The following is a 17,713-nucleotide window of genomic DNA, read 5'->3' as shown; positions in this document are numbered from 1 at the left end:
CTCCGTGAACCCTAATTTTAGAGCTGTTTCCTTCCTATGACTCATCTCCTTGCTCTCTTCTCCCACTAAAGAGTTCTTCCTCTTTGTCTTTCGAGTTTATAAAGTCAGTGGTGAGAAATTTTGATACTTCACCAAAAGTTTCCTCCCCTTCAAGCTCGGTATGGAAAGTCCTCCTTTTCTAGATCCTCCCTCCCTCATCGATTTCCAGTCTCCTCTTATTTTATTCCTCTATGAGTTGGAGTCGAGTGGGGGCGACGGTGCTAGTGGTGGAAGAAATGTGGTGTGAGAAGATCGAGATCAAGCGGATCGAGAATTCCACCAATCAGCATGTCACCTTCTCCAAGCGCCGCAATGGGATCATTATGGAGATGACAAAGATCAGCATCCTCTACAAAGAGCAAGTCTTTGTCGTCATATTCTCAAGCTCTGGCAAGATGTCCGAGTTCTGTAGCCTCTCCACAATGTAAGTTTGCACACGATCTATTTGTTTTTCTTAAGAGAAAAGGAAACTTTTTTGGCTCATTTTTTTGTGTGGTAAGTGAATTTTGAGACTCTAATGACGCTTGCAAATGGAACTATGTCAGCTTGCCGAAGATTTTGGAGAGGTACTGGACGAACTCCAATGAAAATATCTGGGATGCAAAGCACGAGGTAACATTGCCATGAAATAAAGAAAGTAAAAGAGATTGCTCCGATCCATTTTATTATAATAGGGGGGGATTATCGATTGCAATGTTGTATAACTTGTGAGATGAATAAAATCATGAATGGAGCAAACTGTCATGATCCCACTCTTTTCTTATTTGATTCTTCTGCTTCTCTTAACTTCAACCATCTCTATTGTTGGATCATGGCGAAGCGAGGAAGTTGAATTTTCTGTTCATTCGTCTCTTGTCCTTGTCACTTGCTTCGTCTGATTTGTGCAAAATGCTCCTTTTATTTTCATTGTACAACTTTGTATTCATTTCTTGATTGCTCTGTGGATTTCGTGGTGCCGAGAGTGGAGTTAGGTTTTTTCTTGCGCCAGTTGTTTTCCTTTGACTTTCTGATTTTGGTCCTTGGGGAAATGAGAAATTGATATTGATGATGTCGTCGATGTAAACTTAATTTTATTACTATATTGTTGGTCAACAGTAAATGAAAGTTGGTTTTTCTTCGCTCCATCTGACAGATTTTTACCTAGAGGAATTTTCTGTTTGTTCAATTTGTTGCTCACTTTAACTCTTAATTTGGTTCATTATTTGTTTGATCCATAGGTTTCTTTTTTTATGCTTTATGGTTTAGTTTGCAATTATTGCTTTTTGCTTAGCTATATTTGTATGCAACATTTTGTATAGGAAGTGGATTTTGAGGATCATGCAATAATTTTTGAGTAACATAAAAGTTTGTCTATGTTGTTATTTAATTAAATTAATATGATATACTATGCATGAAATGTGTCCTATTTTTTATATATTCTGCTACATATTTTTTATCAATAGAACTAGTTTTTTTAAAATAAATAAATAAATAAATGTGTCTGCTTGGCGTATGATGTCTCGGCTGCTTATGCTTTTTAAAACATTAGTTTTTTGAACATGATTGATTTTTTTCCTTGCATGACTTGATGAAATTATTTTTGAGTCTTACTTTTTTTTTAAAATTTTTTTAGTTCCATCGAGATTGTAGTGTCTCTCTATAGAAGAGTGAATATATTTGTGAACACTTTAGGTTATAATGGCTCAGTGGCAGATTGAGAGGATTATTCTAGATATGTCAACCATGATGAAATAGAGGTACCTCCATATGTAAGTTGTATTTAATCCCTATGCTCTATTGAGCGTCTCATTTTGATGATAGCCTTACTACATTATTGATCAATTTATTTTTTCAAATTTGAACTCACAAATTGTTTTGTAATTGTATATGCATGTCAAGGTTTTGGTATCATTTCTGGTTGTTAGCAGGGGTTTATGGAGACATGTATTATCATGGATATGGCTATACACAATATAGTCCATATCCTTCACCTGGTTCCCTAGTTCCAACTTTAGGGAACAACAATCATTATACACATCCCAACATTACTAGTTCCCAGCTACATATTTCCAACCACCGCTACCTACAAATGCTCCATACACAGCAAGCCAAAATCATAGTTCCAAAGTGAATATTTCTACATCTACTGCGATTGATGTTGCTCATACTCCAATAGATACAACACAAGCTAGTTCAAATGGTATTGCTAAAGGAAGTACAAATAGCAACAACGGAGTTACAAAAGTAATACAAAGCCAAAATAATACTGCATCAAATATAGGTTCATCCGCTGGACAACCATCTTCAGGTTATCAAGATCTAAGATATGGGTTTGATGGCATGTGGCCATGTTAAATGCAGGCATCAGAATCGAACCTCAGTTTTGATGTTGTCAAAAGTTCAAGTTATGTCTTGCTGTGATCTAATAAGTTGACTGAGTGTGTAGGCTGTTTACTCAACTTGGAGAAAGTCTTAGCAGTTCGTGAAAGCCAAGCAGAAAATCTAAGTGGGTCAAGAGGATTCGACACTTGGCAGGGAAGCTCGATAGATTTGGAGGACCGAAGATCGAGGGAATGTCCTGGTGGGCCGATCCGATGTTAAGCGGCAAAGTCCAAATAAGTCTGGAGGACCAATGTTTGGCATGTAGGTTGAGGTAAACAACTGGAGAAGAGCGACAATGAGGATGTGTTCCAGAGAGGAATAAACCCTAGGTCACTAATCCAACTAAAAAATCCGGGAAGGTTTTCAAGTTGAGATCAATGCAGTCTTACTGTCTATTACTACTTATGCATCTTACTATATTACTGTGTTAACCTCTATTTTGCAGGAATATAGAATCTAACTTTGTTTTGCAGAGAATGACTTGATCGATCGACCGAACAAGGCTAACTCAAACCAGAGACGAAAGTAGTGCATAGTGCGATCAAAGCATGATCGATCGACTGAACTAGCGGATCGGTCGACCGAACCTTGATTATGTGGCACATATCTGACCTAGCCAAAGTAGAGAAGGAAACCTGGCTAATCAAGTGACCTAACCAGAGGATCGATCGATCGAAAGATCATCTCATTAAAGTAGCATTAAGTGTGAATCTCGACGAACAAGGAAATTCAGTGTTCGATCAATCGAACAAGGTGATCGGTCGATCGAACCATTAAATGTCATCAATGCTCGAAGATTGGATCTCAGTGAAGAAGGAAGAGAGCGGGTACGGTCGACCGAACCCAAGGATCGGTCAATTGAACTGTGTGGATTCTTATAAAAGTGATGCTCGAGGTCTGTGGCTGATTATCAGTTTTCAATTCACCTCTGTGCAAAGGCTCTTTTCGTGCTATTATTCTGCAATGCACCTTCAAGCAAGCTACTACTTTAACACAACACCGACAAACTTCATCAATATTCTTTGTTCGATATAATTATTATTTATTAGCTTGCATTGTACTTAAATTAAAATAAGATAGTAGATTGTTATTATCTTATCCTTTACATCTGTACGAATTGCTTCTCTTTGAAGGATTTCGGAAAGAAGAGTTTAGTGGATTGCCCAATGGTGTGATCAAGAATCGCGGGTCTTGGAGTAGGAGTCGACCTAGGCTCTGAACCAAGTAACCAAAACGTGTATTTTATTTTCTGCTGCACATCTCTAGTTTTTACTTTACGAAAAAAAAGAGTTTTTAACGTGTGATATTCACCCCCCCCCCCTCTATCGCTTTCTATTGATCCTTCAATTAGTATCAGAGCCTGGTACTATGAAAATACTTAATCATTTTTTGAGCAATTTTAAAATCTTTTTCTTTCTTCTTAAAAAGATTTCTTTTTTTTTTGTTTTTAATTATTTATCCTGCACTGCTAATCCCAAGACGAGAGTCTTGGAAATCTTCTTCTCCTTTTTTCTTTGATAGAAAAGATGTCAAACTCCTACCAAGAAGGGTACATCACCGTTCGCACTCCTTTGTTTAAGGAGAGAACTTCAGCTACTAGAAGAACAGAATGGAGTGCTACCTCAAGTCTGACATCGAGCTCTGGTTCATTATACTCAAAGGATACACTCCCCCGATGATAGATGGAAAGCCAATAGAACTAGAAAATTGGACCCCTCCAATGATCAAGAAGGTGCAACTAGACTACAAAGCAATCAACACCATTCAGTGTGGCCTAATAATGGAAGAACTGAATCAAGTCATTCCCTACAAAAATGCTAAAGAACTCTGAGACCATCTGATGAAGCTGCACGAAGGAACTGACGAATCTAAGGTAAACAAAAGAGATTTATTATTAAATAATTTTTTAATATTAAAATTCTTCTCGGAGAGACGACCATGTAACTACCCTCATGTGTAAAGCATATCAGTTCTCTCTATATATATGAGGTTTGTTACCTGCACATTCATTTATGGGCAACCTAGGGATACAGAGATGGATTTACATTAGGATCGGAGGGGGCCACGACCTCCCCAAAATTTTTTAATAATATTATTACTATATAGAAATTTTTTATGTTCTTAGTATATAAATTGTTTGGCCTCTTTAAATATAAATATATATAGTTGGTTGGTATGATGGTAAGTTTTAATTTTTTAACACACAACTCTAGTTTGAATTCTCTGGATGACTAAATTACAATTTTGTTTTCTCCTCTCTATTTTCCACATTTCAACTCAATATATACTATGTATCTTTAAAGGTTTAGGGAGGCCATTATTATACAATATGTTTAATAATTATTTTTATTACTTATTATGCGACCTCCCAAGCTTAAAATTTTGGATCCTCCTTTGTATGGATATCTAAGACTGTAAATGAGTCGAGCCAAGTTTTGGTATGTTCAATCTTGTTTGATAAGGTTATTGAGCTGAGCTGAGCCGAGCTTAAAATAAACCAAGCTTTTGAAATGATTATTCAAGCATGACTTAGTTTATTTTTTATAAGCTTGAGCTTGTTTGAATCTTGGCTTGAGCTTGGTTTATTTAGATGTTATCGAGCTCTCAATTTAAGCTTGACTTGAGCTTTGTTTGAACTTGGTTTGAGCTTGGTTCGAGCTTGATTCATTTAGATATTATCGAGCTCTCAATTCAAGTTTATTTGATTATTTGAAACTTTTAGTTATTTGATTGGTTGTTGAGCTTAATAATTTAAATTTATTTATTTATTTTATTTTATTTTATTATTTATTTAGCATATTAAAAATAATTTTATTATTGAATATGGTTTATGAACATTGTTTACGAACATTGTTTACAAATATTTTCACGAACGTTAACGAACTGAATACACGTGTTCAAGCTTGTTTGTTTAGTTTAACAAGCTGTTTAAGCTTGTTTGTTTAATAATCTTATGCATATTGAATGAATATAAACAACCTCTTGCCCAGATCCGTCCCTGGGCCAGGGCACCTACACAGGGCCTAAAAAAAACCTAGGGGCCCATTTTTATAAGTATATATATATATATATATATATAACTTATTTTTTATAAACGTTATATATATATCTCTTAACATTTTTTTCTCTTAACTTATTTTTTATGAAGGCTTTTCTTCATCTGAAGCCCTTGTCAAATCCCTCGTCGAAGCCTTGATGTGCGTAGATTATATACTCTTTTATGCATGTTTTTACGCACATTTACATACTTTGAGCATGCTTGATCTATGCATTTGTATACTTCCAGCTTTCCTTTCAGCATATTTACTCTTTTGGTTCGGAGATCTGCTTTTTGTGCATTTACTGTACGCAGGAGTCGATTTGGTGAAGAATTTACATCTTTGGGCAAGCCTTGGAGGAAACAAAGGGAGAAAGCACCAGGCCGTGTACCTCACACGGCCATGCACTGGGATGGAGCTCGGACCGTGTGGAGTTTCGGCACCAGCAGAAGAGGAAGATGACATGGCCGTGTGAACCTCACACGGGTTTGAAGCCAACCAGAGCAGAAGCCTTACATGGCCGTGTGGATCTACAGTAGTGTGAGTTTCGAGACCAAGCAGGTGTGGTGTGCACCACACGTGTAGCATTTCCGAGACCAAGCGGTGTTGTCGTGTGCACCACACTGTATCATTCGAGAGCGAAGGGTTCGGCGTGTGGAGTCACTGCAGTAGTGCAGAGGTAGAGAGGGGGACATGGCGTGTGAATCTCACACGGCCGTGCTGGTGCCCGAATCCCTCCTCTATTTAAACCCTCCTTCATGATTTGAAAGGGGATCTCTCCCCCTTTGGGAGAAAGCAAGATTTGGTGGTTTCCTCCCATTCTTGGGAGGATTTCTGGGCGATTCTAAGGGAGATCTCGACGATTTCGACTCCGGAGCGAGGATTGGATCCGAAGACAAGGCTTCTTCGTAGATAAGTTTTCTCTTTTCCCCTCTTCTTGTTTTCTTGGATTGGGGATTCAAGAAATGCTTGTAATCTCTATTCTTTCAGGTTTTCTTCCTCGATTCATGGAGTAGATCTTGTATTCTAGGATTAAGGGAGTATTTGTATGATGGATTGATGTAATCTCTTATGGATTTGCCATTTTCTTGTTTCAATGACATTATCTTGCCTGTATCAATTAGATCTTGAATGATTGATGGTGGTTTGTGCTTAATTCTCATTCTTGATTGATTGTTTGGATTTCTTATGGACTTGGTAAGGATAAACTCTCACTCGATCATCCGAGGGATCCACGTGACAGGTGCAAGCCCGTGTAAGGACGTTTGAGAGATAATCTTGAAGAGGAAATAGGGATATTCAAGAGAGTAGGATGGATTCTATGATTAGCTTCTTGTATCTTTATAGATTAATAAGGTGTGGGCTTCTATGTTGATATCCGAGGAAGGCATAGTAATAGGTGCGCTTCTGTGTAAGGACAACGTAGGTTCATATCTAGTTAATCCTATTTAGATACATTTCTCAGTCCTTAGCCGGTTGTCTATTGCAAGAGGGAACCAGCAACTTTCTACATGTTTGGCAATTGAGGAATAAGAATTGGTGAACCATTTACATTCAAGAAATCTTACAAAGAAACCGAAACTCCTAGAATCTCCCTTTATCATAATCCAAAACACTAAACTCTTGTTTGTTGATCTCTAATATTAGAAGCCTTCGTCGAACACTAGCGATTCTCCTCACTGAAGCGCCGATTCTCCTTGTCGCGCCCTCACAATTCTCCTCACCAAAGCCCTCCTTGTTGTGCCTTCCGTCTCTCATTGCTATAATTATGGGTCTAGCTTTTCAAAGGCACCAAAGCACTCTTCATAATGCCTTCCCTCCCTCATTGCGACAATGACGAGCCTCTCTAGCTCTCTCAAAGGCGTGCCTTGTTATTTCACGCTTCTGTAAATCTTAAAAGGTCATCATCCTTTTTTTCTATTTTGATCTCTTTTGTTTCGATCAAACTATACAACTTTTAATTAAAGATAGGGCTTGTGCAGTTGTCCTCCCATAGGGCTAATTTTAGCCATTAAACATAATAATGAGAACAATGGTATAGGATGTCAATACAAAAAATAAACAATACATTAATTTGGTGAATACAGTGTGCATAATTTTGCATCAAAGCAAGATTTCTATTGTAGGTGTGTAGTTCATTAGCAAACAAATGGATGTGTATAGGCTTATAACAACCCAGTTTGGTGAGGTTAGGGATTGAGTAGTAGGGCAAATGGGTCAAATAAGGAGTTATTCCTAGAAAGCTTCTAGACATTAGGGATAGGAACAAATTAAATCACATGTTGTAATCAAAGTCTTATAACTCTCAATTATAATATGTATCAAATGAATCAAGTATATACTCTCAATTATAAGATGATTTTTGGTGGAATGTTTCATTAGGAGTTATAATCCTTAGGAATGAATTGATGATTTTTGGTGAGAGTATATAACTTATTTTTTATAAACGTTATATATATATCTCTTAACATTTTTTTCTCTTAACTTATTTTTTATGAAGGCTTTTCTTCATCTGAAGCCCTTGTCAAATCCCTCGTCGAAGCCTTCGTCGAACACTAGCGATTCTCCTCACTGAAGCGCCGATTCTCCTTGTCGCGCCCTCACAATTCTCCTCACCAAAGCCCTCCTTGTTGTGCCTTCCGTCTCTCATTGCAATAATTATGGGTCTAGCTCTTCAAAGGCACCAAAGCACTCTTCACAATGCCTTCCCTCCCTCATTGCGACAATGATGAGCCTCTCTAGCTCTCTCAAAGGCGTGCCTTGTTATTTCACGCTTCTGTAAATCTTAAAAGGTCATCATCCTTTTTTTCTATTTTGATATCTTTTGTTTCGATCAAACTATACAACTTTTAATTAAAGATAGGGCTTGTGCAGTTGTCCTCCCATAGGGCCAATTTTAGCCATTAAACGTAATAATGAGAACAATGGTATAGGATGTCAATAAAAAAAATAAACAATATATTAATTTGGTGAATAGAGTGTGCATAATTTTGCATCAAAGCAAGATTTCTATTGCAGGTGTGTAGTTCATTAGCAAACAAATGGATGTGTATAGGCCTATACACATATCAAATTAATATGGGTCAAATAGGGAGTTATTCCTAGAAAGCTTCTAGACATTGGGATAGGAACTAATTAAATCACATGTTGTAATCAAAGTCTTATAACTCTCAATTATAATATATATCAAATGAATCAAGTATATACTCTCAATTATAAGATGATTTTTGGTGGAATGTTTCATTAGGAGTTATAATCCTTAGGAATGAATTGATGATTTTTGGTGAGAGTATATACTCTCAATCATTAGTGTTGGGGATCTTGTATGACCGATTAGAAGGGGGTTGGATAGACGGTGCCCCCAAATCGATTGCTCCCTATATATTCATTAGCACAGTGAAATACAAAGAATACAAATACGAATATGAAAGCTAAGCTAAAGACAAAAATAAGAAAGCAAACCACTACACATTGTTTAACGTGGTTTGGAGATTATGGCTCCTACTCCATGGTTGTTCGTAAGGTGGACGATCCCTATCTATCGGTGGATTAGCCCTTGATAAACTCTGGCTACTCAAGAAACTCCTTGTAGGTGGAGAAACTTCACCACAATACTCACTAAGACTTCTTCAATTACACAAGCACTTGAGAACTTAGTGAGAACTAATTAGGCTTTAACCAAGTCTAATTTCATCACCTTGGCCAGCCATCCCAAGCTCCATCTTATAGATCTTGGGAAGAAACAACAAGATTGTTTATTGATATCAGTCAACTAGTCCTTGCACCAGTTGACTGGTGCTTGGCCAATGACTCTCTCAATAGCTCTTTACCAGTCAACTGGTTCTTGCACCAGTTAACTGGTCCCTGCCGTTCGGGCACAGAAACTCTCTGTGCCCCCCCAATCAACTGATCCTAGTATCATTCGATTGGCACAACCCTAAACCTAGGGTTTCCCTTCTTGAGTACATTTCTCTCAAATTCGGACCCTCACGAGTCACTTGACTCTTCTTCACAGCTTTGACCTCTTTCCTTCAAGCCCACTTCCTTTGGCTCTTGTCCCTCGGATGCATTCAATCCCGTGGCTCATCCCTAATGCCATCCTTTATGTATACCTCAAAGTCACTTCCCTCGACCCTTGTCCTTGCTGCCTTGTCCATGGTCCCTTAGATGCTCCATCCTTCACTGGACCCGAAGCCATCAAGCTGAATCATATGTATATCCTGCAAACCTACACACTCACATACACATATCAAATACAAAGGTGAACCTAACTTAAACCCTTTGCCTAAACACCAAAACATATAGTTTCATGGACCATTGGGATTGCTCCAACAATCTCCCCCCTTTTTGATGTTTGACAATATGTTTAAGTTAGGGAAAACATAATTGCAAATAAACTTGCTAAAAACAAATGGACTTATGTTGCCAAGGCTACACACTTGGACTTATGCTGCTGAATGGACTTACATTGCCAAGACTACACACTTAGAATTATACCGCCGAATGGACTTATGTTGCCAAGGCTACACACTTGGACTTACACTACCGAATGAGCTTATGTTGCCAAGGCTATACAACTTGGACTTACACCAGTAAATGAACTTACATTGCCAAGGCTACACAACTTGGACTTACACCGCCAAATGAATATGCAACATGCGCATAGGAATCTATCCCAAGGCTCACCCTACACCTAAGCTCCCCATCAATCAAGGAATTTTACTATAGAGATATTAAATAACCTATCACAAGACTCTCCCTACACAAAGGCAGTTAAGGTTTTCCCAACTAAACCTTACTTCTCTCCCTTTGCCCAACATTAAAAAACTTCCAACAATATACAAAGATCATCAAACTAACCCTACACTCATGTATTTATCCCCCATGGATCTCATACACCTAAACGAGCTGTCTTGGTCAAAATCAGTGTTGAAAATCAGTTTCAGACTGGTATCAGTCGATTGCTTCCAACATCAGTCGACTGCCCTCTTTGATACAAACTCACAGAAGCATTCTGTGGTCGAAAAGCACTGTTACCAGTCGACTGGTAATTGCACCAGTTGACTGATACTCTTTTCCAGACCAATTCGACATTTTGAACCTGATTTCAAAAATACACCAATAATTCCACAGACATCCAAAAATCCTCAAATTTTATGGAGAGGTATGTTTTATCCGTGTCTACTTGGAAAAATACATTTAAAAATATACATATCTCGGATCCCAATATTGACACAAACCCCAAAACTGTTAGATCTTGGGCGACCGACTAGAGGGGGGGGGGTGAATAACCTGCACAATAAGAAAACAAAAAAAATCCTTTCTCGACTTACAACTTTACTAATATTAACACTTGTATAAAACAAATAAAAACTAAATAGAGAAAAGAACAGGCACAACTATTTACTTGGTTACAACCAGAGAAGTTGTTAATCCAAGGATGATGACAAGCTCAATATTGTCTCCTTCGGCGAAAAAGCCTCTTACAACAATCAAATCTCACAATCACGAAGCTAAATAGACAAGTAAATGATTACAAGTGTTGTTTATCTCTTTTTCAGTTGTGTTTTAGCTTCTGGGACTAGGGTTGTATTTATAGCCCTGGTCGGGGCGCTTGGAAGGGTTCCAGACGCCTGGAGGGGGATAAAACTTTATCCCTGTTGCAACGAATCGCATTTGACATGATCCAGATAAGATTCAAGGTTCGGGTACCTGGATTCAATCTAGTCGCTCGGACCCAAGTTAACAACTTGTTAACTTGTTTGGTTCGGGTTCTTACTCCGGCTCCGCTCGCTTAGGTCCAGATCTTCCGCTCTGGCTCCGGCTCCACTTGGGTGATCTCAACCTTCCGGAATAGGGCTCACCCGAACCCAACTTCCGGCCTTTGAGCAATCTTCTACTCTGGCTTCTCGTCGCTCAAAAATGTCGCGTGCCTCCTTCTCATCCACCCACGTACTCTTCCGCAGCACCTCATCCCTCGAACGCACCAAATCCGTTGGCTCTCTCCCATGCCATCCTTCTCGCTAGCTGCAGCTTTTGCTCGACTTCCTGTGCTCCTAAGCTCCTACACACTTAAACATAGGGTTAAACACCAACAAGACCTAACCTGACTTGGTTGATCACATCAAAACCATCTTAGGGTACCAACAATCTCCCTCTTTTTGATGTGATCAAACCCAAGTTAAGTTAGGGTAAACAAATAACAGTTATAATTTAAAAAAGATTTATAAGTACAAAAATTAAAATTTAAAATACTACCCTCCCCTAGACGTAATCTTTATTACTCCCCCTTTTGATCGCATTAAAAATGGGGTACCAAAATTTTTTTTCACTTAACAATGATAAAAAGTCTAAGGGTTACTTAAAAAATATGAAAGTTTAAGAAAAAAACTCTAAGTTTTAAAAGAAACTTTGAAATGTTTTGCAATTTTTTTTTAAAATATCAAAAAGTATGAAAGTAAAAATTTTGACTTAATATAAAATTTTCTAAGTGTTAAGAAAATTTCGAGATAGAAAAATTTCCCAAAACAACGATTTTCCAAAATTAACTCTATGACAAAAAAAACTTTAAATTTTTCTAAGTGATCAAATTATTAATTTCTAAAGTGATTTTTTGCCAAACATTTAAAGCATTAGTTAATTATAATTAAATGTTTAGCAGTTAGTTAATTAAATATTTATTTTAATAATTAGCTTTCAGGTTATGGTGAGGCACTAGGCCTTCTTGGATATCGGGACAACAACAACTTTCTTAGACAAAGCCTCTTAAAGAAAGTAAATATTCAATTTTCTCTCTGAAAGTCCTAAGTCTAATTTTAATTTATGCAAGATTTTGGAACCCAATATAGGTTCCTTCTAACTGGGTTAATTAGAAATTTCTTAGGAATACATTTTATTGATATTTTTCTGATTTGGCCCCTATGATATCTAAGATACCATCTTAGTTCATTATAATTTTGAGTTTGTTGAACATTTAAGCAGGTATGATGTTTCAATTTTTCTATTTCTTTATTCAATTTTTCATTTTCTAATTTCAACTTATCGAAATCTTTTAATCGATAAGAAATGGCTAAAGTCAATTTTAACATTTTATTTTATTTTTCTAACATACAACAATTCTTTGATAATAATTTAACAAACTTAAATAACTTGTCAGGGGGAAGAGATCGTACCTGACTCACCTTGTCTACCCGACAATCTAAAGCTCCCCCTGAAGTGTAGCTTTCTTCCGATGTCGCTCCCCCTTGATCGATGCTCTCAATGGTCATTTCGGACGAGCTTGCTTTGTCTTCATCTTCTTGGTGACTTGCTACTAGTGCAAGTCCAATGATTGCTTCGATCTTCGATTCAGATGACGTTTCGTCCCACATCACTTTTAGGTTCTTGTACTTATTCGTTTAGGCTGGGTTTTTGTTCTTGCTCTTGTCCTTGTTCTTCAATTTAGGACAGTTATCTTTTACGTTCCCTTCTTCATCGTAGTGGTAGCATCTTATCCTTCTTTTTCTTCTACCCTACACTTGATTAAGTTGCTTAGATTTAAATAATTTTTTAAATTTACTTACCATCAGTGTTGTTTCATCATTGATCCTGTCTGAGATCTGCGGAGATGAGCACTGGTTCTGATGGGTGACGATGACCTCCGATAGAGATGAACTCTGATGATTCGAAGAAGCTCTTCCATGCTCCTACGCACACTGAGATGAGCCAACAAAGCGTTATTGACCTAAGACCGGGGTGGGGATCCTTGACTAGGCCCTCCGACGCTTAAGTCAGTTTTTCTCCAATATGGAAGAAAAAGAAGAAGACGAAGAATCACTCAAGTGAAAAATAGAGTTCTGGTGCTAGAATTTATGTACCTTGCCAACGAAGAAGATCCCCCTTTTTATACCACCTCACGTGACCTCTGTAGTTGTGAGGTGGTGATGTGCGTAGATTATATACTCTTTTATGCATGTTTTTACGCACATTTACATACTTTGAGCATGCTTGATCTATGCATTTTTATACTTCCAGCTTTCCTTTTAGCATATTTACTCTTTTGGTTCGGAGATCTGCTTTTTGTGCATTTTCTGTACACAGGAGTCGATTTGGTGAAGAATCTACATCTTTGGGCATGCATTGGAGGAGACGAAGGGAGAAAGCACCGGGCCGTGTACCTCACACGGCCCTGCACTGGTATGGAGCTCGGGCCGTGTGGAGTTTGGCACCAACAGAAGAGAAAGATGACATGGCCGTGTGAACCTCGCACGGCCGTGTCAAGATTTGAAGCCAACCAGAGCAGAAGCCTTACATGGCCGTGTGGATCTACACGGCCGTGTGAGACTTCCAGAGACCAAGCAGGTTGTGGCCGTGTGCACCACACGGCCGTGTAGCATTTCCAGAGAGCAGAAGGGTTTTGGCCGTGTGGAGTCACACGGCCGTGCAGGTTTGGCAGAGAGGGAACTGGACATGGTAGTGTGAATCTCACACGGCCGTGTCACGAGGCCGTGTGGCGCCCGATTCCCTCCTCTATTTAAACCCTTCTTCATGAATTGAAAGGGGATCTCTCCCCCTTTGGGAGAAGGCAAGATTTGGTGGTTTCCTCCCATTCTTGGGAGGATTTCTGGGCGATTCAAGGGGAGTTCTTGGCGATTCCGGCTCCGGAGCGAGGATTGGATCCGAAGACAAGGCTTCTTCGTAGATAAGTTTTCTCTTTTCCCCTCTTCTTGTTTTCTTGGATTGGGGATTCAAGGAATGCTTGTAATCTCTATTCTTTCGGGTTTTCTTCCTCGATTCATGGAGTAGATCTTGTATTCTAGGATTAAGGGAGTATTTGTATGATGGATTGATGTAATCTCTTATGGATTTGCTATTTTCTTGTTTCAATGACATTATCTTGCTTGTATCAATTAGATCTTGAATGATTGATGTTGGTTTGTGCTTAATTCTCATTCTTGATTGATTGTTTGGATTTCTTAAGGAATTGGTAAGGATAAACTCTCACTCGATCATCCGAGGGATCCACGTGACAGGTGCAAGCCCGTGTAAGGACGTTTGAGAGATAATCTTGAAGAAGAAATAGGAATATTCAAGAGAGTAGGATGGATTCTATGATTAGCTTCTTGTATCTTTATAGATTAATAAGTTGTGGGCTTCTATGTTGATATCCGAGGAAGGCATAGTAATAGGTGCGCTTCTGTGTAAGGACAACGTAGGTTCATGTCTAATTAATCCTATTTAGATAAATTTCTCAGTCCTTAGCCGGTTGTCTATTGCAAGAGGGAACCGACAACTTTCTACATGTTTGGCAATTGAGGAATAAGAATTGGTGAACCATTTACATTCAAGAAATCTTACAAAGAAACCGAAACTCCTAGAATCTCCCTTTATCATAACCCAAAACACTAAACTCTTGTTTGTTGATCTCTAATATTAGATTTGTTTACCTTTACTTTGCTTTTGAAATGATTGGATAGTTGTTTAGCTAATTCGCATTGAGACATTTCTAGTGCTTATTCCAGTCCCTGTGGATACGATAATCTTTTATATTACTTGCGACATTTCCGTACACTTGCGGAGCGTAACAAGTTTTTGGCGCCGTTGCCGGGGACTGCTCTATAACATTAGGAATTATCAATTGAGTTAGACTAAACATAACATTTGTTTTCCTTTCATATTGCATAGTTGTAACTAATCATTAGATTTCTATTTTTTTCACTTTCTTGTATAACTTTCACTTCTTGTTAATTCTTTTTGTACAAACTCAATTCTGCATCTTTGATTCTTCTATTTTTCTTTTTGTGTCGAATTGCTATCTGCTATCTTGTTCTTGTGTATGCGAAGATCTAACTTTGCAGGGGAATTCTTTCCTTTTGACCCTGAGATTGATAGAACTTTCCACAAAAGAAGAATTCTGCAAAGGCAAATTGAAGAAGAGGAACATTTGAATATGGCAAATAGACCACTTAAGGATTATGCAGCACCCTATGTGAGAGGTTTTCGATCTAGTATTTCAAGACCTTCAGTGGAAGCTAATAACTTTGAGATCAAACCCGCAATCATATCTATGGTGCAGCAGAACCAATTTGGTGGAGGACCTCATGAGGACCCTAATCAACACTTAGAGGTCTTTTATGAAATATGTGGTACCATGAAAATGAATGGAGTTCCTTCAGATGCAGTTAGATTATTATTATTTGGGTTTTCTCTAAGAGATAGGGCAAAGCAATGGCTGAATTCTTTGGCCCCAAATAGCATCACCACTTGGGAGCAGTGTGAGCAACAGTTTCTTGATAAGTTCTATCCACCAAGCAAAACAGCTCATATGAGGAATTTAATTGCAAGCTTCAAGCAAACTGACTCAGAATCTCTTTTTGAAGCATGGGATAGATATAATAGTATGCTCAGACAATGCCCACATCATGGGTTGGAAAGATGGTTAGTGTTGCACACTTTTTACAATGGTATCAATTATCATACCAAAGTGTCCCTTGATTCAGCTGCTGGAGGGGCACTTATGAACAAAAGCTTAGATGAAGCCGAAGAAATCATTGAAAGTGTAGCACAAAATCATCATCAATGGGCAAATGAAAGAAGTGGTGGCTATTCCTCTGTAAACCCAACAATTAAAGCATCAGGGAAGTTTGATGTAGATGTAGTTACTCTTTTGTCTGCAAAATTGGACGCTCTTACAAAGAAATTTGAGAATATGGGGACTAGTGCTAATATGGTCAATGCTATTAGTACATCTTGTGAAGTATGTGGGAGTTCAGAGCATTCAAATGACTCATGTCCATTGGGAGCTATCACTGCACAAATCAATCAACTTGAACAATGTGATGCAATCATGAGTTGCAATCAAAGGCAGAACAACCCATACTCAAATACTTATAACCCTTGATGGAAGAGTCATCCAAATTTTTCTTACAGAAATAACCAAGATCAAGGACCATCTATGGGGGCAAGACCAAATTTTCAAGCTGGGCAACAAAATTTTCAACATCTATCTTCTCAAGGCTTACCAAAGTCAAATGTTGAAAAGATGCTTGAAGAAATTATCTCAACTCAGAATGAAATGAAGCAAGATATAGCAAAGCTCATTCAGAGAATGGATAATTCTGAAAAGCATCAAAAGATTCAGGATAGTCAAATTGCCCAACTAGCTTCCTCATCATCCAGAGAACCAGGACAACTTCCAGGAAAACCTGATGTGAATCCTATGGAGCATTGCAATAGGATTGAGCTTAGGAGCGGACGGACCTTGGGAGACTCCCAAGTGACTGCTTCAAAAGGGATACAAAAAGAAGAAAAGCTCCCTCCTCCTATACCGAATCAGATTCAAGCTAATGAGGAGAGTACCATTGAGGTTGAAGAGACTCTTCCACTGAACCATCAGAGCAAAGCTGACCCTTTTCCTCAGAGACTTACAATGCTCAAGAAGGATGAAGAATTTGGCAAGTTTCTAGAAAAGGTTAAGGAAATTTGTGTAGAGGTACCTCTTATTGATGCTATTCTACAAATGCCTAGATTTGCCAAATTTCTGAAGGATCTCATGTCAAATAAGAGAAGAAGAGGAGAGGTCGAGACCATTGCGCTTAGTGAGGAATGTAGTGCTATTTTTGAGAAGAACACTTCTCCAAAACTGAAGGACCCAGGGAGCTTTTATATTCCTTGCAACATAGGAAAAGAATTTTTTGAAAAAGCTTTTTGTGATTTGGGGGCGAGTGTTAGCCTCATTCCCTATTCAATTTGTAATAAATTAGGTCTCGAAAACATTAAACTTACTACTATGGCACTTCAACTTGCCGATCATTCCTGCAGGTATTATAGAGGATATGCCGGTAGAGGTGGATGGGAATGTTATTCCCACAGATTTTGTCGTGTTGGACATGGAAGAGGACCCTAGGATTCCTATCATATTAGGAAGACCTTTCCTTGCTACAGCTGGAGCTATAATTGATGTAAAAAATCATAAGCTTTCTTTGGTAATTGGTAAGGAAAAGCTGGAATATGATTTATCTAATATCTCTAACCATGTCTCGTCTCTTTTAAATGCTTGTAGCAGGACAAGCATTTATAAACTTGAGGAATGGAATTTCCATCCTCATGGAAGGCCACCAAATGAAGGAGACAATGTGGTGGAAGACGTTGGGAGAAGATCTCCCAACAGAAACGAAAAGTATATCTGTCCTTCAAGGGCGATGAAAAGGAGCGAATGATTAAGTTTGGTCGAGCTAAAGACCTTAAACAAGCGCTTCTTGGGAGGCAACCCAAGGGTTCTTTTAGTTAGTTTTGAT

The 17,713-nt window shown here is 38.3% G+C and overlaps 1 protein-coding gene and 1 non-coding gene across 2 annotated transcripts in view; one reads left to right on the top strand and one right to left on the bottom strand.

Annotated features, from left to right (window-relative positions):
• Positions 1-230: 230 nt before the first annotated feature.
• Positions 231-17,713, top strand: part of LOC122023024 (MADS-box protein AGL71-like) — a 37,231-nt gene continuing 19,748 nt past the window's right edge. The window contains exon 1 of the mRNA XM_042581124.1: positions 231-463. Coding sequence (XP_042437058.1) covers positions 231-463 — 233 coding nt within the window. The remainder of the gene's footprint in view (positions 464-17,713) is intronic.
• LOC122025933 lies at positions 15,740-15,845 on the bottom strand. The gene has a single exon (XR_006123937.1). It is a non-coding gene; the product is annotated as a small nucleolar RNA R71 (small nucleolar RNA).

The sequence above is a fragment of the Zingiber officinale genome, chromosome 9B (genome assembly GCF_018446385.1).
Source record: "Zingiber officinale cultivar Zhangliang chromosome 9B, Zo_v1.1, whole genome shotgun sequence".
Classification (NCBI taxonomy): domain Eukaryota; kingdom Viridiplantae; phylum Streptophyta; class Magnoliopsida; order Zingiberales; family Zingiberaceae; genus Zingiber; species Zingiber officinale.
This window is presented reverse-complemented; position numbering and strand designations above follow the sequence as displayed.